The 24,785-nt window shown below is 41.4% G+C and overlaps 1 protein-coding gene across 7 annotated transcripts in view; it reads right to left on the bottom strand.

The window, feature by feature from the left end:
• Positions 1 to 24,785, bottom strand: part of UBR4 (ubiquitin protein ligase E3 component n-recognin 4) — a 129,353-nt gene that overhangs the window by 92,170 nt on the left and 12,398 nt on the right. For all 7 annotated transcript variants that reach the window (XM_067016265.1, XM_067016274.1, XM_067016303.1 and 4 more), the window contains exons 9-26: positions 22,117 to 22,241; positions 21,445 to 21,504; positions 21,154 to 21,344; positions 17,973 to 18,072; positions 17,700 to 17,837; positions 17,119 to 17,236; positions 16,052 to 16,239; positions 14,972 to 15,131; positions 14,769 to 14,854; positions 8,076 to 8,245; positions 6,538 to 6,820; positions 5,759 to 5,894; positions 4,762 to 4,841; positions 4,126 to 4,254; positions 3,208 to 3,390; positions 2,948 to 3,070; positions 2,626 to 2,855; positions 953 to 1,074 (exon numbers count right to left, since the gene is read on the bottom strand). In XM_067016265.1, the coding sequence (XP_066872366.1) occupies positions 953 to 1,074; positions 2,626 to 2,855; positions 2,948 to 3,070; positions 3,208 to 3,390; positions 4,126 to 4,254; positions 4,762 to 4,841; positions 5,759 to 5,894; positions 6,538 to 6,820; positions 8,076 to 8,245; positions 14,769 to 14,854; positions 14,972 to 15,131; positions 16,052 to 16,239; positions 17,119 to 17,236; positions 17,700 to 17,837; positions 17,973 to 18,072; positions 21,154 to 21,344; positions 21,445 to 21,504; positions 22,117 to 22,241 (2,622 nt within the window). The remainder of the gene's footprint in view (positions 1 to 952; positions 1,075 to 2,625; positions 2,856 to 2,947; positions 3,071 to 3,207; positions 3,391 to 4,125; positions 4,255 to 4,761; positions 4,842 to 5,758; positions 5,895 to 6,537; positions 6,821 to 8,075; positions 8,246 to 14,768; positions 14,855 to 14,971; positions 15,132 to 16,051; positions 16,240 to 17,118; positions 17,237 to 17,699; positions 17,838 to 17,972; positions 18,073 to 21,153; positions 21,345 to 21,444; positions 21,505 to 22,116; positions 22,242 to 24,785) is intronic.

Genomic DNA, 24,785 nt, shown 5'->3' with positions numbered 1-24,785 from the left:
GAAAGAACGACACGCAGCATTTTAAAAGCCAAGCCCAAATGCAGAGAGAAACACACCACAGCCCAGGCTGCCAAAATAATTACTAAGATAGCTTAGATGGATATTGATTTCTGTAGCAGCACTATGTCCAAGAACTTGCTAATTGCTTAACAGCTAACAATCTCAACTGTAAGGTTTTCCTTTCCCATCGTATTCACTTTCTAATCTTGCAAGTAAAGAAGACGACTGAATAAAAGATGCAAAGTGAGAGCAAGTCACTACAAGTCGCTATTAAACATCTAGACCTTCTATGAATAGGTATCACTTTGATCTCTTTTCTCCTTAACACAAATCTTGAGGGCAGGGATCATTAATGCACATTAAGAACAGTATTCAAAGAAGTAATGGAATTAAATTTCTAAAAGTGAGAATATCTGAACATTAAAAGGGTCCCTGAAGCTTGAAATTCAGGAACACACAAATGCCTGTAAATTTTAAAGGGTAACTATTGCACTTAACTCCAATCCTGCTCAAGTCCTTTTGATTCCCCATCCTAAATTTCGATTCGATCATTCCTAACACAAGGAAGAAGTTCTCCCAAGCACTAAGCAGTAGCTTGCTAGTCTTCCTAATCTCTATAAATGAAAAGAACAAAGGTCTTTGCCAACAGTGAAACAGCCTAATGCCTTGGAACCAACTTATCTTGGTTTGGATCCCAGCTCTGCCACTTGCAAGATGTAGGACTTGGGCAAATAACTTCTCTAAGCCTCAATTTCCTAATGAGTAATGGGGGATAATAACAAAACTTACCTAATAAGGTTATTGTGAAGATCAAAACAGATAAACCTATGTCAATGCTTGACACTCAGAAAGATTCCAATAAATGATAAATGCAGTAGACAGGTAGAAAGGGAGAGAAATGGCACGACTAGTCATACTAGTAACAGTCTTATTCAAAAGTACATTCACTTACCCAGAGTGTTCGCCTTGCACCTACTGGAGCCAATAGCCAAAACAGCAGCAAAGCCGTGCAATTTCTCCTGGGAAGGTTTTTCAGTGGATCCCTCTTCATTAAAGTTCTGCAGCAAATAGGCTCTGGAGAAAAAAAAAAAAAACGGGGTTATGTCAAAGCTGAAGGAATCTAGTGCCATTTTGGTTAGGAAACACTAACCCTAGACAAATCGAAAAACCTTTATCTCAGTTGGGTCTTCTAAGAATTACAATGGGTAACTGTTTCCCAAAGAATATGCCATCCTCTGAAATGCTTACAAAACTCAATTCCATATCTACCACACTCTTCCTGGCCTCAGAAGACTGGCAATGTATATATTAAAGGCTCTGCGAAGTATTATTATTTTTTTTCTTTTTTAAAAAAAGCACTTCCTAAACTTATTTGCCCAGGAACATGTATTAACAGCTCAGTTTAGACAGTCTTAGCCTGATGGGCTAGATTAGAGCCTAGACACTCTCAAAGGGCAGTGACTCAGTCAGCTTTGCTACCACTGTACCCCCAACACCTAGAAAAGTACTTGACATGCAGCAAACACTCACACTTGTCATTCAAGTTTATTGCTCATATTCGTTCAAAAATTTTGCCTCAAGCAATAGTCCTCTGTCTACTGCAAACACACTAAGACATTAGTTAAGTTTTACAACAATCTAAGTCCCTTTCACCATCAACACCCCATAAAACAGGAACTGAACAGTGCAATCCTACAGGGACCAGATAAAGTAAATAAGCTTAAAGGGGCCCAGTGAGAACGGCTAACGAGAAGCAGCCAGTCCTTAGCTGCAGTTTGTTACTGTCATGTGGGAAGACAGGCCCAGTTTTGCCAGTCCTTCCAAAGGAAGAAAAGCCAGAAATCTTGACTTGTGAATAAATTCCCAATTTTTATAAATGAATTCAAAATATTTAAACATCATGCAGAATAAACAAAGCAAGTCTACAGGGTGTGTAATTTGCAATCTTTATTATAGAAAGGGCTGGGTTTCAAAATAATCTCTAGGGGATTTCCCTGGAGGCGCAGTAGTTAAGACTCTGTGCTCCCGGGCTTCCCTGGTGGCGCAGTGGTTGAGAATCCGCCTGCCAATGCAGGAGACGCAGGTTTGTGCCCCGGTCCGGGAGGATCCCACATGCTGCGGAGCGGCTAGGCCCCTGAGCCATGGCCACTGAGCCTGCTCTTCCAGAGCCTGTGCTCCGCAATGGAAGAGGAGGGCCACAGCAGTGAGAGGCCCGTGTACCGCAAAGAAAAAAAAAAAAAGACTGTGCTCCCAATGCAGGGGGCCCGGGTTCGATCCTGGTCAGGGAACTAGACCCCACATGCATGCTGCAACTAAGAGTTCGCACACCACAACTAAGGAGCCCGCCTGCCACAACTAAGACCCGGCTCAACCAAATAAATACATAAATATTTTTTTTAAATACTCTCTAACTCATTAAGAAAATATTTTCTCTACCTACATACCATGAAATTTAAAGAGCTTCATCTTAGTAAATAACAGAAATGATAGTGATTGGAAAAATTACATTATCTTTCTTTGCACCCTACAAGAAAAATGCTACAAAACATTTAAAGATGCAAGTAAACCACCCAAGCATCTACATTCCCCCATCTCCGACATCTCTGGGCAGGCAGCCCGTCATACCTAGTGAATGACGCGTAGGTGTCAATGAGTTGCAGTGTGGCTGGAAGCAGGTTCTTGGTGATCTCAGATGACTTATGAGGATCGGTCTCGGCAGCCATCTTAGAAAAATGTTCATCCAGAGAGACCTGGACCTTCGAGATAGCAGCATCGAGGGTGTAGATGGACTGCAGACTGGGAACTTCATGGAGCTGCAAGATGGTGGTACAGTCGATGCTACAGAAGGACGAGATCTTTAAAAATACACAAGATATTAATTAGTTGTAGCAAAAAAAAACTGGCATAGGCCAAGTTCTATCATTATGGACCCCAAACTTCCACATACCTGTCGAGCAAAGTATTCCTCTACGATTTCAACGTCATATTTCACTGAGCTGCACTTGCTGGATGCCAGTTCTAGGAGAGAACCAGCATGTTCAGCCTTCATTCCCTGTTTGATAAGGTGGTCCTATTTACAGCAAGAAAAAAGTGTTCAGGAGATCAATACAGACAATGTCTAAGGCTTTCATTAGCCTTAAATTTAAAAGTTCCTAGAATTCGAGTATGTTGGCTTTGAATACTCCACAGCAGCAAGCCTTGTGGTACCTTTATCCAGCTGACATAGGAGCTGATCCGGAGGCGGGAAGACCACCGCAGAGTGTGTAGGATGTCACATTCACTCATCTCTGGCGAGTTCATGGCCAGCTGGTTCATGTAAGTCTTCGACGGTGGCAAAATCCCTAGAATCCTCCACAGTATCAAGAAGTAATATTGAAGGGCACAGGCCTCCTGGAAGAAGCAAAAAGAGCAGTCACAGAGGTAGAAGCTTTTGGTATTGCCTCAACAGCTCCCTAACAGTAAGAATTGTTCCAAATTCAATTTCCAAAGCAGAACTGGGTGGAGTCCCAATCTTCAACTGAGATTTGGCTCTCAAGTCTGCTCCTCACCAGGTCTTTCTAGAGAATACACCCAAAGCAGAAAATGGTAAAACGCACATTTTATATCTATATAAAACTTGTTCCATATTCTACACATTTCACAGGCCAAGAAAGTAATTCTGAGACAACTTTGGCTCCCCAGTAATTCACCAAGTAACTGAAAGAGAGCAAGACATTCTCCTCAGCACACCCTCAATCAGCTGGCCCTGTCTGTGGCCTTAATTGTTGTTATGAGCTCTACAGGCATGAGACACATTCATAGGACCACAGGAAAAACTCAAGTGTGAGGATTTCAACATCATACAACAACCAGCATTCACAGGAGATACAGAACTTAGGTGACGCTTACTCTCAAAGTCACATTCTTCTAAGTGTTAGCAAAAAAATGCAAAAATGATATAAAATTATCTCTAAGGTGAACATAACCACCCAAACTAGATAGAAATAATGAAGTATCTAGTCAGTTTTTCAAACAGATATCCAATAAACTGACTAGATGCCAGAAGGAAATTTTGGGTAGGCTGCTACCCAATCATCAAACATATCCCAAACTCTTCTTAATTAGCCCAGGTTTCCACGGTCTTACCAGGGCTGTTACATTCTTGTTTTCCTTTCTCCTGACTGTATCAAGCTGGGATCCAGCTGCCAGTAGGGATGTCAGTGCAATGTAGAGCTCATCATACTTGACAAGCTTGGAGTAAAGAACATCACATGCCTAATATCAAGAAAGAAAGACAATAGTTTTTTCTTATTTTTTGAAATATCTTTTTCCTACTACCCATACACTACCACTTAAACTCAGGATTGACAAAATTGCTCACTCCAAATATAGTTATTAATTTCTCATTGCAGCATGATTCCCACTTAGGGACCAACTAACTCAGTTTATGGATTATTGTGAGCACACAAGTGCAGGCTTTAGAATGAGCCAACTATTTCGTCCATTAAAATAGCTGCATGTGAAAATGCTAACAGAGATAGTCTTCAGGAATAATGTACCAGAGGTATCAGAGGACGCCAGGAAGGACGTCCCCTACCGCCAAACTGGAGCCCAGTGAATAAATCCCAAAACAACACTTTCCTTTTAGAATAAACGCAAATCCTAATACAGACCAAATTCCCTCATTACAAAAGGTTAAGTCATTCCCTTTCCCTTGACAGACTGATTTTGGTGGATACCACCTAACCAACATGTAAAATGGGATTTTTAAATTCCTGGTACCACAGAATCAAGTCGGTTCAAATCATCCTCTGAGGCTTCTGGGGACAGGACACAGTAGAATCTGGGTTGTGGGACAGCATCTGAAAAACAATGTGCTTACTGAAAGAACGGTTTCATTCTCAAGTCTAACAAATATGAAACATAAAAACTAAGAAAACACTTTGGACCAGGGTTTCCCAACCTTGGCACTACACATGGACATTCTGGGCCAGATCATTCTCTGCTGTGGGAAACTGTCCTCTATGTTTAGCACCATCCTGCCTTCTGTCCATTGATTGCCAGTAGCACCCTCCCAGTTGTGACAACCAAATATGTCTGCAGACGTGGCCCCAGGGCCCCTTTGGGGATGCGGAGCACAATCACCCCCAGCTGAAAGCTTCTGCTCTATAATCATCAAGTTAATCAACAAAATTGTATCATTAGACTGACTGCCTTAAACTTAAATGCTGCTTCCCCAATATCAAAGGGACTAACTACTAAGAGATCCCAATGATAATAAATTCATACTAGAGCTTGATGAACATTTCCACCAAATACACTTTACATCTAACATCTAAGATGAAAACAAACACATGCTAAAATGAACACAAGAGGCACCTTCTGAAAAGTATGGACCACTGCTATGTGAGAAACACTGAGGAGAATGTCACAGTTCCCACTGTCTGAAGACCCTGACCCAAAGAAATTAGCCTATGGGTTAGAACCATGTCCCTAAGGAAAAATTAAGTCAATCGCCCAGTATGGCAGGAATACATACACTGCACTCTATGGCCAGAGGATTCCTAATTCTCGTGTCTCAATGTTTTTTGCTTCTAAATAGATGCAGGATATGCGAGAGTCTGTTTCCGCAAGAGTTTTGAATCTCTAGGTATCTGCCACCCACAGGAAGGAGACTAAACCGATGACCAAAGATCCTCAAGGATGCCCCAAGCTCCAAACTCAAACCCTCCAATGAAAATCGGCAAGTCAGTTTTTTATTGACAATCCTCTTTCTGACCTGATGAAAAATGCTTAGACCAGTTTTCTTCTACTTCTCTGAACCCATGATAGAGAGGGGTGGTCGCGCGGCGGCTGCTGCTGTCCTGGGATCCATTCACCCACCCAAAAGGAGGACCAAGCAGGTTATGCTGCACCTTTTAAAACACAAACACTCCAATTAACAAAGACCCACAGTCATCATTCTACTTCTCACTGCAGGCAGGCTTGATATTAGACTTTGGTACAGCAAAGTCTGGGAAACTTATACACCAAAACCAAATTTTAGATTTTACTGTGACTTCTTTTGGGAAACATCTTTTTGCTAGAGTATAAAGGGAATGGTGCTCAGTGAAACATTTGAAGAAACACTGAATTCTTAAATGGCCCTTCCATCCTCATTTTGGATCCCTGCAACAAAGGAATTTACTAACCCATAAAATTTACTGTTTGACCATCATTCAACCACTAGTAAATATTAACTGAGGCCTAACACGCACGGCACTGTGCTCAACACAGGTAAAGTCGGGTAGTTCAAAGAAGGACACCTGTGAACACAGCCTATGAGCCAATTTTAACAAATGCATCAAATCAAATAATCTACATTTATCGCTTCTGGCTAAACAAACTGTGGGTGCAAAGACACAAGTCCCAGGGGTCACCTAAGGCTAATCAAGCACACCACAATGAACACCTAAACCCTAAAGCGAGCAGGTGATTTTGGTTTGGAGCACGGTAACTTGAGAATAATTACGCTCTCAGTAACAGCCGTAAAGCAGAAAAGAACGTGTTCATCTGTACCTGCTCAAACAGATACACAGGGGCTTTGGAGTACTGATGAAGCAGATAATCAAAGATCAAAAGCAGGCGAGCCAGGATGAGAGGCACAGAGCGCGTCTGGGCATCCATGTTGGCACTCAACTCCTGGATGATCTGCACAAAAAGGGTCAATATGTCCCGCCGGCCTTTCTCAGAGAAGTTGTGGAAAATGAGGAGGAGCAGCTGCAGGTGTTCTACATTCAAATCTTCCGTCTCACCGGGCACCACCCCTTGCAGGGCATTCTGCTTCATTGTTGACAAAAACCTACCACGGAGGAAAGGAGAACATGTCTGGTGAGGAGAAGTCAGAACATCCCCCCAAGAGTGACAATGTCCAATGCTGGAAGAGTCCAACTTCTTAAATTAAGATAATGAGTTAAGGAAGACAAGAAGCTACATGTAATGAGAAGATAAAAACTAACTCTTGGCTACAAAAAAAGCCAGATTTGGCCACAAACACATTTTCAAGACCCTTCGGCAACATTAACCGCGGCCACAGTGGTGGTAACCCCCACGCTGCCGTTCCTGACAATTCTGAAAAGAATTACAAGTCCTCCAAAAAGCAGCTTTTTTTAAAAAATTAATAAATCCGGGCAGATAGAAGCAATTCAATTACTTTCTCCCTATGATTTGATTCAATTCTCATTTTGAGAATTTATACTACGGGTTAAAAATCACTGCATGGTAACAGTCAAAATTAACTCAATGCACTTAAAAAGCAATAAAAAAAATTACACTATTCAGAGAATTTGCGAGAAAAGCTTTTATGCAAAAAAGGAATGAATGTAGCCAACTATTTCCACTGCCTTTGGCTATTAGGAAAGAGATTTGTATTTTAATAAGGGTTTCGCTCCCCACCCCACCCCCCCACCCCCACCTTCCGGCCTTTTTGCAAGATTCACCAGGAAAAACATAGTGCCTATCTGGCATTCAAGGGGGTTTATAATTTCTCAAATCCAGCATTAGAGCTATTTGATCGTAGAATGGTGAAGAGGAAAACAAAGCCGTTTAGGAAAACAAACTGCTTTGAAGACTCCCAACCATGTAAACAAAAATGGCAAGTATAGGTCCATCTAAAGAGGATTTAGATGATTAATGTGAGCTTCCCCCAAGTAAAAAAATTCTTTAAAAGTTGTCCAAAAAAGACTGCAAGTCACTCTAAGTGGTTTCATGTTGAAAGCAAAATAATCAAAGACAGAGTTGGCTTCCCTGTTCCCTCTCTTTTAAAAAAAAACCAGGTCAGGATAAAATTGGTTACGTTTAGGATTCAGATTCTATCTCATAACTGCAACCAAATCCCCCATGTGCTAAAGGAAGATTCTATTTCCAGACTGTAGTTTATATACTTCTGTTTTTTAAACAGCACAACTCCTCTCAAATCCCATCAGAAACACACTCCTCCACCCTTGCCACTTTAAATTTATCATCAGAGTACCATCCCAGAGCCACAGATGAACTACAAATAAGTCAAATTTTAAAAAGCAGCCTTCTCCGTGGGGCTCCTATTTAAGTTACCTTACCTGTCCCAAACTTTAAGGCATTCAGGGACGTCAGGGTCACCTTGAGCGCTGGCTTTATGTTGCCAGATGAGCAGGAGGCGTGAAAGCACAGACAGGCTTTGAGGATGAATGTACAAGGGCCAAGGGCCCTCAGAAAAAGGAGCCACTCCCAGCTGCTGCAACAGTGTATTCTAACATGAAAGACATACAAGAGACCATTAGGGAAAAAGGCAGGGGATGAAGTGACAGGTTACTAATGCTCTCTAATGTTACTTTTTAACACTGAAAGGAATACTCTAAAGAAAGGAAGACACAGAAATTCAAATTCAGAAGCAGTTTGCAAAAGGTCATTCACACATGAGAAAAATATAAAGGAAAAATGACTAATCTAATCCCAGTAACAACTATAGTTAATTAGTGTCAGAAATGGGGTCCCCAAAAAGGAGACGTGCATGGAGACAGCAGAATCATGATGTTTCCAATAGATACTGTCCATGCCTTTGAAAGAAAACTTCTTCAACAACTGTAATAGCTAACATTTCTCTTTCATAATCAGTTACATGCCACGAACAAACAATCCAAAAGGGGATTTCCAAACACTTGTAAGTCCAACAACTTCTATTAACAGTGTTAGCAGAGAAATTCTGCCTCTGAGATGTCAAGGCATCTAGAATTAATCAGGGCTGTCTTTGCCTCCAGTTGTGGCATGTCTTTTAAATGAGCTTTACATTCAGCTCAGTTACCTAAGCTGCAACTTATCTCCTCAAATACACACACAAGCTGAGCAGGATGCCAATGGAAAACCAGACAAAAGCCTGCTTTCTCACTTGGCTTCAGAAAACACAAATCATGGTTACCTCAGGATACAGGATAAATTTTGAAGTCTGACAAATTAAATTATATTCTTATAAAACATCCCAGAGAGGGACTTCCCTGCTGGTGCAGTGGTTAAGAATCCGCCTGCCAATGCAGGGGACACAGGTTTGAGCCCTGGTCCAGGAAGATCCCACATACCGTGGAGCAACTAAGCCCATGCACCACAACTACTGAGCCTGCGCTCTAGAGCCCGCGAGCCACAACTACTGAAGCCCACGTGACTAGAGCCCGTGCTCCACAACAAGAGAAGGCACCACAATGAGAAGCCCGCGCACCGCAACAAGGAGTAGCCCCCGCTCACCACAACCAGAGAAAGCCCGCACGCAGCAAGGAAGACCCAATGCAGACAAAAAATTAAAAATTAATAAATTTTTTTTTTTTTTAAATCCTAGAGGACTCTATTCCTCGAAAACATTCAAAAAGTCACAGATATCATGAGTTGTTCCCAGGTACTGGGGGGTTACCGTAGGCTAACTGCTGTACAGAGACTGTCACAATGCTCAGAGCGGGCTTCCCCGGTGGCGCAGTGGTTGAGAATCCGCCTGCCGATGCAGGGGACACGGGTTCGTGCCCCGGTCCGGGAAGATCCCACACGCCGCGGAGGGAGCGGCTGGGCCCGTGAGCCATGGCCGCTGAGCCTGCACGTTCAGAGCCTGTGCTCCGCAACGGGAGAGGCCACAACAGTGAGAGGCCCGCGTACCACAAAAAAAATTAAAAAATAAATAAATAATAAAAATAAATAAATGCTCAGAGCTACAACGTCAGGTGGGGTGTGCTCCACTTCACTGATACGGGAAACAGAGCTCAGAGTGGCTTAAGAACATGACCAAAGCCACAAGATTACCAAGCGACGAAGCAAGGTTTATCTCTAAAACCTACATTCTTCATCACTATGCTCAACACAGTCAGAAGGACTAACTTCTCAATTCCTGACTCAAGAAAACAATTCAAAAAAATACATGCCTGAGCTGTATCAGAAGTGTTAACTGGAGCATTATTGTAATAATAAAAAAATCAAGGGACATGCAGCCATAACGGTGGCAACTGTAAAGACCAAGGTAAACATAAAAGCATACTCTCTATATATTATATTATATTACATATATAATAGTAAAATTTGAAAAAGCAGAAACCAAGGGATATATCAATGTTCTGATAATAACTGTAAAACTATGCCACTATACAGACAGGGACTAGAAGGAAACATGGAAAAATTAAAATCATGAATTTCGTGGAAGGATTATGATTAATGTATATTCCTTATAAAGTTATTTACACACTTTCTTAAGTGAGTTTTTGTTTCATGTCAGTTATTTGTGTCTTTAGGTCAGTTTACTTAGGCCTCAGAACCTTAAGAAATGAGCTAACATTCCTCAGGAACCTAGTTTTTCCCTACCACTCAAACTCTTACTTATTAGTTCTAAGGAAGAAGAACTGACTTCTGAAGTAGTGAAACTGAGCCACAGCACAGCAAAACCCTGGCCTGACCCATTCCTTGCCACCCTCTGGCTACCTTTCCTCCACTCCTCCTCAATGCTGGCATTCCTGAGGCTTCAGCCTCAGCCTTCATCTCTCTTGCTATCCCCCATCCATCTCTCATTGTATCTCGTCACTTCAACAACTGCCTCTTAATGGATAATCCCCAAAGCTGCATTATCCATCTTAATTTCTTAACTCCTAAATTTCAGACTCACATTTCCAACTATTTTCTAGACATCTTCATCCCACTGGCACCTCAAAATTTCATCGTATTTAAAATGATATTTTTTTCAATAGTAGTAATGGTGACTATTTATTTAAACTAAAAACACTGATAATATATAAACTTTTTCTCATTTGATTAAAAGGGCTATAAAATTCAACATACTGACAAAGGAAACAATATAATCACACAGATGATGCCTCTGCTAATTGCCTTCAGCTTACTCCTTCCTTAAAGGAGAGTCTCACACTCAGGTAATACAGTTTTCTTGACTGCACGATGACTCTATGGCTAGCCTACTATATGGGACTAAAAGTCATGTTGAAGAGCTGACACTGACCTGTTTGTTTTTATAAACAGAGAGAAAATGGTAAATTGTGCCTCACGTACCTGAAGAACCCAAAGGATCACTCTGAGAAAATGTGAACTAAACAAGTGACCCTTGAGAATTTAAGTTGGTGCAGCCACTGTAGAAAACAGTATGGAGGTTCCCGGAAAAACTAAAAATCCAGCAATCCTACTCCTGGGCATATATCCAGACAAAACTATAATTCAAAAAGATACATGCACCCCTATGTTCATAGCGGCACTATTCACAGTAGCCAAGAGATGGAAACAACCTAAATGTCCACCGACAGATGAATGGATAAAGAAGCTGTGCTACACATATACAATGGAATACTACTTAGCCATAAAAATGAATGAAATAATGCCATTTGCAGCAACATGGATGCAACTAGAGATTATCATACTATGTGAAGTAAGTCAGAAAGAGAAAGCCAAATACCATATGATATCACTTATATGTGGAATCTAAAATATGACACAAATGAACCTATCTATGAAACAGAAACAATCGCGGACATAGAGAACAGAGTGGTGGCTGCCAAGGGGGAGGAGGCTGGGGGAGGGATGAAGTGGGAGGCTGGGGTTAGCAGATGTAAGCTTTTATATACAGAATGGGTAAACAACAAGGTCCTACTCTATAGTACAGAGAACTATACTCAATATCTTACGATAAACCATAATGGAAAAGAATATTAAAAAAAGAATGCACATATGTGTATAACTGAATCACTCTGCTGTACAGCAGTAATTAACACAACACTGTAAATCAACTATACTTCAATTTAAAAAAAATTTTTTTTAAAGAAACCTGAAAGAATAAATAAATGTGACCCATGAGTAAATACAATCTCTGAGTTGACTTAAATCTAGAAGAATGAGCCACTGAGTACTCAGTATCACTCCATCTACCCCCAAACCAACTCTCCTTCCTGACCTCCCTATTTCTATTAAAGAGAACAGCATCCTCTAGTCTCATTTGGGTTTCAAGGGTTTCAAATTTAGGCAATATTTGAATTCCTTCCTTTCCTTGTCCTTCACCTCATTCAAATAATTTCCCATGATCTCTACAATAAGTCCTTTACCCACACCCTATCTCCCCTCTTTCTCATGATCCCATGCTAACTCAAGTCATCTTTATTTCTTCAGTCCCTATAACAGTACCCGGCACATAGTTAAGTGTCAATGGATACTTATGAATGGACCTAGATCACCACAGTAACAGTATTATTAAGTTATTATAATGTTATATGCAATGTTAAATATAATGTTAAGTAATAATAGTAACAAAATACATTTTACTGTAAAATACATTTTATTGCACTGTCTGTGTCTTGCAACCTAAGTCAGGCACCGTGGCTAAGGCAGCTTTGCACATTACTCCAAAGAAACAATATCCAAGTTAGGGGAACTCAACAGCAGAGAGATTACACTGACTATCCTTCATAGCAATGAAATGTGGGGGAACAATTTAAAGTTCCGTGTTTGGGGGGCTTCCCTGGTGGCGCAGTGGTTGAGAGTCCGCCTGCCGATGCAGGGGACGCGGGTTCGTACCCCAGTCCGGGAAGATCCCATGTGCCGCGGAGCGGCTGGGCCCGTGAGCCGTGGCCGCTGAGCCTGCGCGTCCGGAGCCTGTGCTCCGCAACGGGAGAGGCCACAGCAGTGAGAGGCCCGCGTACCGCAAAAAAAAAAAAAATAAAATAAAGTTCCGTGTTTGGAAATGGACTGAAAAATGAGATCTGAGGATTGCCTCTGCAGAGTCAGTAGCTATGGGCAGCCAGGTTGCATGTCCACACAAGGTCTGCAATTATTTTTAAATGCTAAGAGGGCAATATCATTACAGGAGTCTTAAGAATCCTATTCTCTAGAGAAAAATATTTCTTCTCCATTATTTGGACAAGTTTAGACAAGAAAAGGCTAAATCTATGAACTTTGAAACCTCCCTCCTTGCTCAGATCTGGGCAAGGAGCTGATAATTTTGGCAGGACACCCTGACCCTATAGTCTGAGAAGGTACTACAGGCAATATATTAACTGAAGCATTTCCTTCTCTTCACCTTAGACAGGTCAACAACTTTTCTACTCTATTCCCTTTCCTGCCAAAAAAAATTTTTTCATGCAACAGTAGGTAAGTATAAATAGGTTTTATAATTATCTTTTTAAACAACAAAAGAAATGTTTAAGAATTTCTCATATAGCTTGGGATTGTGAGAATCAATTTTAACCTCTTGAAACAGGTTCCTGGATTTTGTCCCTTTGGCGGCAAGTGCAAGCCCTTGAATTGTGTTTTGCTTCTGAGAATCCACTGAAATAATCTTAAGAGTAACAAAAAAATTTTCAAAACAATCTTAGGGCAAATTATTGGAGATTTACCAAATTAAATTCTACTGGGGTTGATGGGGGGTGCGGGGGGGTGAGTGGTCACAGTATCTAGGAATCCACAATTTTAACAAATTCCCCAGGAATCCTTATATACACTAAAGATTGATAACTAACTTTGACCATGCTATTATCAGACTATGACATCATCAAATGTTGGGAAAGAATATGAATCCACGTATCCCTGATGCACTACTGGTGAGAGTAAAACATGGTGCAGCTACTACAGAGAGCAGTTTGGCGTTATCTGCTTAAGGTCACATACTCTACAACCTGTCAATTCTACTCCAACTTATATTCCCAAGAGACTCACTTGTAACAGGGTACATACAGGGGACATGTACAAGAAAGATCATAGCAATAAAACCTGACTGACACAACCCAAATGTCCATCAGTAGGAGCAGAAGGGAGATGAATAAATTGGTATAGTCACAAACACGATGGAACATCATATAGCATCAAAACAAAAACTACGAAATATGCAACAGTACAGATGAATTCTGGCAATAAAGTACTAAGCAATATTAAGTGAAAAAAATTACACAAAACATTATGTCATTGCTAAAAACAGTCAAATAATTTTAAATTTTAAAGTATTCCTTAAATGCAAAAACAAATACATATATGAAACTAATGAAATGAGGAATTTAAGATTTAGGATTCCAGATATCTACTACTTCAGTGAGGAAAGAAAGCCACAAGGTTTAGACAACCACAATCAAGATCCTAGACTTTACTTTGGTGGTGGGTTTGCAAGTAAGAGTGTATATGAGAGCATCCATCTCCTGTAATTTTTTTTTTTTTTTTTTTTTTTGCGGTACGCGGGCCTCTCACTGCTGTGGCCCCTCCTGTTGCGGAGCACAGGCTCCGGACGTGCAGGCTCAGCGGCCACGGCTCACGGGCCTAGCCACTGCGCGGCATGTGGGTTCTTCCCGGATCGGGGCACAAACCCGTGTCCCCTGCATCGGCAGGCGGACTCTCAACCACTGCGCCACCAGGGAAGGCCCATCTCCTGTAATTTGATTGATCCTTTAAGACACGCGTTTTAATTTATATTTCTTAGATTACTAATGATGTTGAACATTTCCTATGTTTGTTGGCCATTGTTTTTTTTTTTTATAAAACGCTCGGTTGTCTATTTACTTTTCTACTAGGATAGTCATCAGGAGTTGTTTTTGTTGTTTTTCCTTTTCTTTAAGCTTACTAAGTGACTTAGGGATAAAGGACACATTTTTTTTTTTTCCTCGAAATGATCCTAATTAAGGCAGAGGGACATATTAGGATAGTCTCTCAACACTCTTTCCAGGGAGGGGATCCCATGATAAACTTTTCCTTAGCAATAGAAACAAGTGCAGCCTACTGACTACAGATGTAGAGAGCTCTTGGCCTAAACGGTTGTAGTGGACACAAACCTGCAGGTTAGGTGACTGAAGGTCAGAAGTTACCAGAGAGTGGTTGAAGTGATAGAGAGCAGCAGCAAACTCTTCATCTGATGCACCTTGAAGACAAATGGGAAAACCAATTATTCAAGCATCTAACTGATGCATCGACCATGCTGCCAACAGTCAAACACCACTAGGAAAAAATCCACCAGGCACGTATTCTGTCTACTGACCCTTGAGTCCATCTTTGTCCACCTCCTTAATGATACTGGCCAGGGTGGCCATATGGTGTTCTGAAAGAGACACACTCAGATAGTTTCGGATAAAATTATTCCGAGAGTTCAGCATGGAAGAGGTGATGAAGTTCAAAATGTTGGAAGCCAGACCTAAAAACTAAAAAGAACACAAAAAAGCTCATAGCAGGTTCATAAGCCCAGAGCTCCTACAAATCCTGAATACAAATAGAAAATAAAATATGCCCATAGGTCTCATGCAATAAACACAATGAATTAAAAAATCAGATTTTAAATGACCTACAGTGGGACTAAGTTATAATAGTCTTTCCCAGGTGATTCTACCAGTTACAGAAAAGGGTATGCCAGTTTAATACAACAGACTTCAGGAAATATTGTATGACAGGATTTCCAAAGAGATTGACTCATTTATTTCATTCTTCTAAGGTCCTGTATTTGTCCAGCTCTGAGATATTATTGATATATTCAAGTCTGAAGCCTATATTGTCATTATACATGCTTGGAATTCCCAGTTCTTTACTTCTCTATTAAAATTAAATTTCCATACACATCCTTGACTAGACTAAGCTGTATGAAAGCAAAGACTGTATATGACTTGTTTACTGATAGAGCTTCAGAAGAGGGGCTGCTGACACACAATACATCAATAATAAATACTGGTTGAACAAACAGTTAGCAGTTACTTATGATGTACCAGACCTAGGCTAAGGGCTCTTTAATTCTTCACAACACTCTTAGAAGAGGTACGATCAGTCCCATACAACAGGAGACAAAACTGAGGCTTGGAGAAGCTCAGTTTCTTGCCCAAAGTCATAAAGCCAGTAAGTGGTACATTCTATCTAACTCCAAAGGCTATGTTACTAACCCTCAATGAGAGAAACAACACCGAGAGTATAAGAGTTATTTAATCAAATATAATCAATACACTTATGTCCTAAGTAAAACTATCTTTAAACATTAGTTATCCAACCTACAAAATGTTTTTGTTCAAATGATCTGCTTTTCACACCCCTTCTCACCATTTCTCCCTCCCCCTTAACCTCAGAAATCCACTCTTACCAACTCAGGATCTTTGCGACTAGCCAAAATGTTGCCCTTCTCACCAGAGGCCTGCTTACTGGGGCTTTTAACTCGAGGTGAGCTCTCCAGCGGAGGGGGTGGGGGAGGAGGCGGAGGTGCCACTTTCTCTTTACTGGGGGAGATGGTCTCTTCAAACCACTGCCCCAGAATAGGCTCACTGTCATCATCTAACAGGGAAAGAGAAATGTAACAAAAATAACACGTTTTAAAAAAAATTTTAGTACATCTGCTTTGTAAAAGTGCCTGAGTCAAAAGGAACACAAGGTTTGTAGATCATGGTGGTAGTAACACTGCTGCATAAATTTGTCAAAACTCATCTAAATATATATGCAAAATGGGAGTGTTTTATTGTTATGTAAATTATACCTCAATAAAACCAGTATTTTTTTTAAAGGAACCCAATGGAGGAAGAGAAACCACCTCATTTTATTTCACCGGCAAGCCAAACATTCTCAGTAGCAGAGTTTTACTTGTCTACCAACTGTAAGGCCCCAGATAAGAATCATACCTTTGGCAATTCTGTACATTGCTCCCACAAACCTGGTTAGAAAGAATCTGAGGTATTTATCTTATTCAAGTCCGGTCTAAACCAAGGCAGGAGGGAATGTTAGTGTCGCCCTGGTGCTCACCACAGCAGCCTGGCATTTCTTTCTCTATGCTTCCCCAAGCCACACGTCTATGACGTCAGCCAAACCCAACACCTCACATACAGCCTTCCTTTTGAGTTTCACTGGGAAAGCTCAGAGCAGAGTTCCCAAAATGAGTCAGCACAAAAAGAAATATGAACAACTGAGATGTATTCTGATTGCGGAGGGAAAGGACCGAAAAGCAATCTGGGCTTTGCTGACGGCAGTTTTAATCACTCATCTTCAACAGCTCCGCTTACTCTTGAATAACATGTCGCCTTTAAGTGCACATGCAGTCAAGATCCATGCTGGGCAGGTGAAAGCAAACAGTGACTAGGAAGCTACAGGAAGCTCCTTAGGGACACTTCCTGCTGCACTCTATAGCTTATCCCCTGGGAGAGAGCAAAGAGGGGCGTCTACCTTGGCTGCTGTCCTCCTCCGTGCTGCTGAAATCATCCTCATAGTAGGTGTTTGAGTCAGTAGAGGCACTGGCATCGCTGCTCATGGAGCCCTTCCTCTGACGCTGCAGGACACATGCCTAGGAAAACAGCAAGGTTTCTATAATTGATGATCACAAAAATGGAGCCATTCTACCTCGTCCCATTTGCCACGTGAAAAGTTTTCTCCGTGTCTTCTTTTCTCTAAATCCAAGTATTTCTCCTAATAGCTCCCTCCAGGACTCTCATAGCCTTATCCTATAGAAGCACTCCAAAACCAGAGATTTGGACAAGGACTGAAAAAGGAATGTTTCCATAGTGTCCTCCATGTTTTTGCTTCAGCATGCCAACTGTCACAAATCACCAGGTAGCCATATGGACCACAGTGCTGATAATCAATAACTAATTCAAATGTTTGAAACCATTTAAGAGTTTTTCTCATCTTCAAAACCATTACCACAAATTACGACTTTGTAAAGACCATGGCATACAGTCAGTCTCATTCATTTTGAGGAGGTTATATAAGAAGACCTTCCAAATTATCAATGGCATGACCCTACCCACCTTTCTGTAGGAAGTTGAGAGTAATGTCAACAGCAGGTTTGTCAGTGGGACAGAGTCTATCAGCCGTTGAATCCTCTGTATGGAGGTACTCTGGGCCATAATGCTCAGGACAGCAGGGGGACCATCTGCCTCCCAACCCTGAAGGTAACAACATGAAAAGAGAATTAACGTCAGGACTCGGAAGGAAATAACCACCAGATCTGATGGCTCAAGAGAGCTTAGCCAGAAGCGGAGCCAACAGTCAATATGCTGGTTCTGAAGACAAGCCCTCACCTTGTGCAGAGCCTCCACTTGCAGGTCTTGAAAGAGAGACGTCAACAGCTTGACGGCATGGTTTGCCAATATTACTGAGAGCACCCCAAACCCCTGATGCCTACACAAAGCAAAAAGGAAACACAAACGTTAACAACTCACAACAAATTACAATCTCGGAAACAACAGATCTTGACATTTTGAGGTCCTACACCCACTTCAGAACCTATGGACGTTTCCCCCGGGGGAAAAAAAAAATTGCAAAAACACATAAAATTTGCATATAATTTCAGAAGCTCACAACCTCCCTGAAGCCCATCTACACACTGCCTAAGGATTCACAGGCTTCAGGTTAAGAATTTCAGGACTAGAAGAAATTCTTCCAAATCCATGAAATTTTGGAGTTTAAACTATCAATTCAAAGCTATTGGGTCATGTGAAGACACTAATATTTAAATGTTGGTTGAATTTTTAAAAAGTCATTCTTTTGAGAAGAAAAGGTTAAAAATCAGCAACTTGTACAAAATATCTGGACACAAACCAAAGAGAATAAAAACAAAGGTTTACATTAAATCTGAGTAAAACTTTCTCTTTCTGTCCAAATGACCACACGACAAAGGGTTAGTATATCTAATACACAATGAGCTCACGTAAATCAATAAGAAGAAAAGACAAATACCAAAGAGAAAATTGAGGCAAAAAATACAGACAGTGTGAAAATGATCACAATCACACTAGTAACCAATGAAATACAAATAAGAGCAATACAGTAGTATCTTTCTCCTCTAAGATTAGCAAACATGAAGATCAATGACTCCCACTGTCAAACAGGACCTGGGGAAGAGGCATTTGCACACACAACAGCTAGGAATGCATTTTAGAGCAGTTTAGCAAAACATTTCAAATTTTGTCCTAATAATTATACTTCTAGAAATTTACCCCAAGGGGATAACTGAACAAGTTCACAAAGATTTATGTTTTAGAAGGTTTATCAAAGCACAGTTTATCAAAACAAGAAATTTGGAGCACACTAAGTAAGTGTTCAATAAGTTAATTGGTTAACTATGGTGTCTTTATACAGTAGAATACCATCAGTCATTAAAAACACAGAATCTATAATCGTATCTATAATCGTATCGTAGACTGTAAACATGTCTACGATATTTTGTAACAGTGATTCTATTTTCATAAACATGTACATTTAACACATGAGAACAGAAAAATGTCTGGAAGAACGTTTACCAATTTGGGTGGTAGAATTTCGGGCAATTTTTTTCCTTTCTTATGGTTTGCAACCTACACGATGTATTTGCATTCTTTTAAGAATGCAAGACACTACAAGCCATTATTGAAACGTTTCTGCTACTTCTAAGGATATACCTTTTGGCATTCTCCCGTTTCCCTTTACAATGCCAAGTGTGCAGATGCTCAAAAATCACAAACTACTGTTCTCTCTGGAACATGATGACCTCCCTATTTTGCTTAGTGTCTACTTCTTACCATCCTAATGTCGATTTCAGATTTCAGCTCAGTAACACTTCCTCAGGGAAGCCTGCCTTGATTTCTCTAACCAGGTCAAAAGCCCCTATTATAATACTCTCTAGATACAACTTGACATATATTTGCATGAATAACTTCTTGTCTCTTCGGAATGTGTCTATTTTTTTTATTCATCACAGCATTCCAGAACTAACACAGAGCCTGGAACAGAGAAAGTAGTGAATAATTTGCTGAATGAAGTCCAGAATGCGACTTCCTCCTTAAACTCCAGACTCACATACACAAGTGCCTACTCAACATCTCACAGAAAGATCTGCCAGTCCTCTCAAAAGCAGCATGGCCCAGATTAAATTCATGTCTTCGACTTCCTGCCATCCAATCTACTCATAAACTGGTGTGCCCTATCTCAGTAAATTACACAACCCAGGTACTCATGCCACAAAATTCTGATGTCGTATTTTTCACACTCAACCTCCAAGCCACCAGCAAATCCTGTCAGCTGTACCTTCAAAACATCCCGATATGACCTCTTCACCTCTTCTCCCTGCCTTTACTACCACCCACTCCGAGTCCCCTCATCGCTTGTGCGGAGTAAGGCTTGAGAGCCTCCTAACTGTTCTCTCTCCCCCTTGTCTTAGGGTCCCGCAGTGTACTCTCCATAGAACAGCTGGGTTCTCCGGTCACTAATAATTCAGATCACGTCACTCCCCTCTCACAAACCCTCTAACACCCACAGATTACACTTGGCCCTAGGTGATCTGGCCATGGCTACCTCTCTGACAGAATTTTCTACCACTCTCCCTCCTTGATTTCTCTATTCTAGACATACTGATCTTGCTGAGCCTTAAAAATGCCAGTCATACTTCCACCTCAAAACCTGAACAATTCTACCCCAAATATTTGCATGGCTCATCTGTCACTTCACTTCTACACCTTGTTCTCAGAGCCCTTTCCTGACCGTGCTAACTAAAATACTAGCCCCTGACACTCCCTCACTCCTTGTTCTGGCTTATTTTTCTTCACAACACTCATATATGATAATCTATTATGAACTTACTAGTATGTTTGTTCACTGTTGCTCCAGTTAGAAAATAAACTCTATAAAGGCAAGGAGATTGCTTTGATTAGTGCTCTATCCTCAATGGTTGGATAGAGCCTAGTGGTACATGGTAGGGAATAAATAAAATCCAGAAATGCCTAGGCTTAGAAAATAAAACCTTGAACAACACAGAAGTCACACCTCTAACTTCTTTCCTGGCAAGCAAGGGTTTCTGTCCAGACTTCATCAAAACAGTAGTAAATGTTTCAGGAAGCAAGACAGGAGGACCTGCCAGAATCCTCACTTTACAGGTTGAACACGCAAGTGAGTAACCAACTCCAAGTCAAACAAGCCCATTTTACAAAATAGAAGCATTTTTTTTTCTGATTTGAACCTCACAGAAGTCCTAAAATATGTATAACACAGATGTTTTCTCCCTCCTCCAGAGAAGGAGAGAAGCTTGGAGAGAATGAGCGATTTGCCCAAAACCATGCAGCTACGACGCAGAGACAGTAAACTGTGATCATCCTCTTAGTGGTTACATTCAACTGGACGGAGGCAAATTTTTCTATTGCTGTGGAGATGAGAGGAGTTACGCTAGCTCCCCATCAGTATAAAATGGCAGGAAAACAGAACCTGAGCGGCAGTCAAGGGGACACATACCCTTTTCCAGGCCCCAGCTTTGGAGAGCCCACTCCCTCCTTTGTACGAGAAAGGATGTCTCTGACCCGGAGAGCAGCCAGCGGATCTTTCTCTTTCCCCTTATCAGCCAAGGCAGTAGGACTGAGGTTCAATATGAGGAAAAGGCTGTTTAACAAACACCAGGCACCCAGCAATTGGAAGTTCTGATAGTGCTATTGAAAAAGGCACAAAAAATATATATAAACAGAGATCTTACAGGCTACATACCTTACAGACTAGATATAAGACAAGAATATAGCAGAGACTTCTCACCTCACCACCAGCCCGGCGGGAATTGCTGATTGCTTGTCCAATCATGTCATAGATTTCGAGCTGTCCAATATCAAACATACACAAAAATCTGAGCAAGGTGACATAGTTCATTACAAATGCTAAATCCTACCCAAAGCAATTTAGCTTGAAGACATCAATATCCTCAAGCCACTTCCAACGATAGAATTCCATCACACTTTCCTTGACCTTCATAAGATGTTGACTCTGTCTTTTCATTCAGCTCACATGTCACCTTCTCAGAGGCATCCCCTCCACCCAGTCTAAAGCAACACACCCAGGACCACATCAGATCACTTTCTATCACGTTTGTTCATCCAATCCACTTATCACTATCTGAAACTGTCTTGTGTCTATCGTATGCCTCCACTGAAAGTACACTGACACAGTACAGTAAGCCCTTATATATATTTGCTGATTGAATGACTCATCTTTCACAAAGTCCATTGCCACCATAAAGTTGCAGTGTTTCCTGCAGAGCCAACCAATCTGCCAAATAAACAAGCTCAAGGCCTACCTCTTAGACCTACTATCCAAGGGGAAGGGGTATGGAGAGTACTCCACGTCCTTCCCTCTAAAAAGAAAGAAAGTGGAACTGGCCATATTCCCCCATTTGAATAATCAAGGTTCTTTGTCCCCAGAGGCGTAGCTTACACATTTTTGGACAATTGTAGCTGCATCACTCTCATAGTCGTCCTCTTTGGAGCTCGTGGACCCTGTCCGCACTTGCTGGGCACTACCCACATGAAGGATGGCCATGCAAGTTGCCACACTCACACCTGAAAGAGAAGAGATACACACATTCCAAGAAACTGAAACACAAAAACACAACCCAACTACAAGCAATTCCATGATTTGATTACTGAAAGTAAATTCCATAAGGGCAAGAGTAAACACAGTGCTACCATACAATCCAATAATCGCACTCCTAGGTATTTACCCAAATGAGGTGAAAACTTCCATCCACACAAAAACCTGTACACAAATATTTATTGTAGCTGTAGTCGTAACTGCCAACAATTAAGATGCAATCAAGATGTTCTTTGATAGGTGAATCAATGAACAAGCTGTGGCATATCGATACAAGGAATATTATTCATCAATAAAGAGATGAGCTACCAAGCCACAAAAAGACGCAGGGGACCCTTAAATGCATGCAGCTGGCCCTCCACTTCCCCGGTTCCGCATCTGGAGATGCAGCTGGTGGAATCGGTGGACGCCGAATCTGCAGATGCTGAGGCTGACTGTACTACACCATTTTATACAAGGGACTTTGAGCATCCGTGGATTTTCGTATCCACAGGGGGTCCTGAAACTCCCCGCCCCCTGCAAGCAAAAGAAGCCAGTCTGAAAAGGCTACATACTATATAGTTGATTCTAACTATGACATTCTGGAAAAGGTAACTATGGAGACAGTAAAAGATCAGTAGTGGATTCTAGGGACTGGCATTAAGGGTAGGGGAGAAGGACCACTATGTGGAACACAGGGAATTTGGAGGGCAGTGAAAATATTCTGTATGACACAGTGCCGATGGTTACATGACATTATGCATTTGTCAAAACCCACAGAACTGTACAACACAAAAAAGGAACCCTAACGTAGTAAACTATGGACTTCAGCTAACAATAATGTATCAATATTAGTTCATCAATTACAACAATGTATCCTATTAATGCAATTGTCAATAATAAGGGAAACCATATAACGGAGACAGAGTATATGGGAACTCTGTACAATCTGCTCAATTTTTCTGCAAACCTAAAACTGCTTTAAAAATGAAATTATTAATTTTAAAATATTTTTAAAATTTTTAAGATGATGGAAGAAAAACAATCCCATACTTAGTATTTCTCAAAGACATCAAGGCCAAGTCCCTTTAAATCAAATCCCAAGTGACCAAATTTCAATAACAAACCAAATCTGCGCTCTCTAAACAACTAAGAATTTTTATGCAGGATCTTAGTTCCCCGACCAGGGACTGAACAGGCGCCCTCAACAGGGAGAGTGCAGAGTCCTAACCGCTGGACCGCCAGGGAAGTCCCTTAACAGCTAAGAATTTTTAAGGACTCTTTAATCCTTATCAACTAAGTACACTGAGATCCATGTGATATTCAAGAAATTCTCTGAAAATTGAAATTCATAAACTCCAAATTTAAAAATGCAAAAATCAAAGAGAGAGGGCTTCACTGGTGGCGCAGTGGTTGAGAGTCTGCCTGCCAATGCAGGGGACACAGGTTCGTGCCCCGGTCCCGGAAGATCCCACATGCCGCGGAGCAACTGGGCCCGTGAGCCACAACTACTGAGCCTGCATGTCTGGAGCCTGTGCTCCGCAACAAGAGAGGCCGCGACAGTGAGAGGCCCGCGCACCGTGATGAAGAGTGGGCCCCACTCGCCGCGCCTAGAGAAAGCCCTCGCACAGAAACGAGGACCCAACACAGCCAAAAATTAATTAATTAATTAATTAATTTTTTTTTTTTAAGTCAAAGATAGCGAAATAGGAATAAACACTGGAAGGGGGCTGGAGCGCGCCTGAGCGCCTGCTCACACTCCGCCTTAGCTTTCCATTCCCGCTGCTGCTCTCGCTCAGGCTCTTCACCTGTCGTGCCCGAATGACCACAAATTCCTCCTCGCAGGTCTTCCAGCCTGGTACTACTGCTTCAATGTGCTCCTAAAGTACAGGTCAGGTCATGGCACATTTCAAAATCTTTAATGGTCTCTACTGTCTATAGAATATGGTCCAAATGACTTAGACTGCATTTCTAAGCCCTCTGTGATTGGGTTGTACTTTCTTTCCAGTTGTCCAACACCCACTAATCTCTCAATCTCTCTCTCTCTCTCTCTCTCTCTCTCTCTCTCTCTCTCTCTCTCTCTCTCTCTCTCTCTCTCTCTCTCTCACACACACACACACACACACACACACACACACACACACACACACACACACACAATGTCCCCCCAAATTCCAGGATACTCTTGGTCCTGCTTTTACCTCTGCCTAGGGATAGCCAAACTGAAATCCTACCTGCCCTGTAATATACATCAACAGAACTCCTTTGTGAATACTGCCTTCCCCAATTGAAAGTGCGTTTATCTCTATATTCCTGTTTACACACAGATGTTTATAATAAAGCCATTCAAAGAATGTAGGGAGACGATTAACCTCAGCTTTCTTGGTGCTCCCAAGGTCAGGTTTCCAAGCCTGTTCATATCCTCACTCACAGAACCCAGTAAACGTTGGAAATTGTTATGCCTCCCAAGACATACCAGGCCTATGGTATTTAAAACCAAGGATCAGTGATTTGGGTTAAAAAGTCGCTGTAAC

The sequence above is a fragment of the Kogia breviceps genome, chromosome 1, assembly GCF_026419965.1.
Source record: "Kogia breviceps isolate mKogBre1 chromosome 1, mKogBre1 haplotype 1, whole genome shotgun sequence".
Taxonomy (NCBI): Eukaryota; Metazoa; Chordata; class Mammalia; order Artiodactyla; family Physeteridae; genus Kogia; species Kogia breviceps.
The sequence above is the reverse complement of the archived record's forward strand: the minus strand, read 5'-3'. Positions and strand labels throughout refer to the sequence as shown.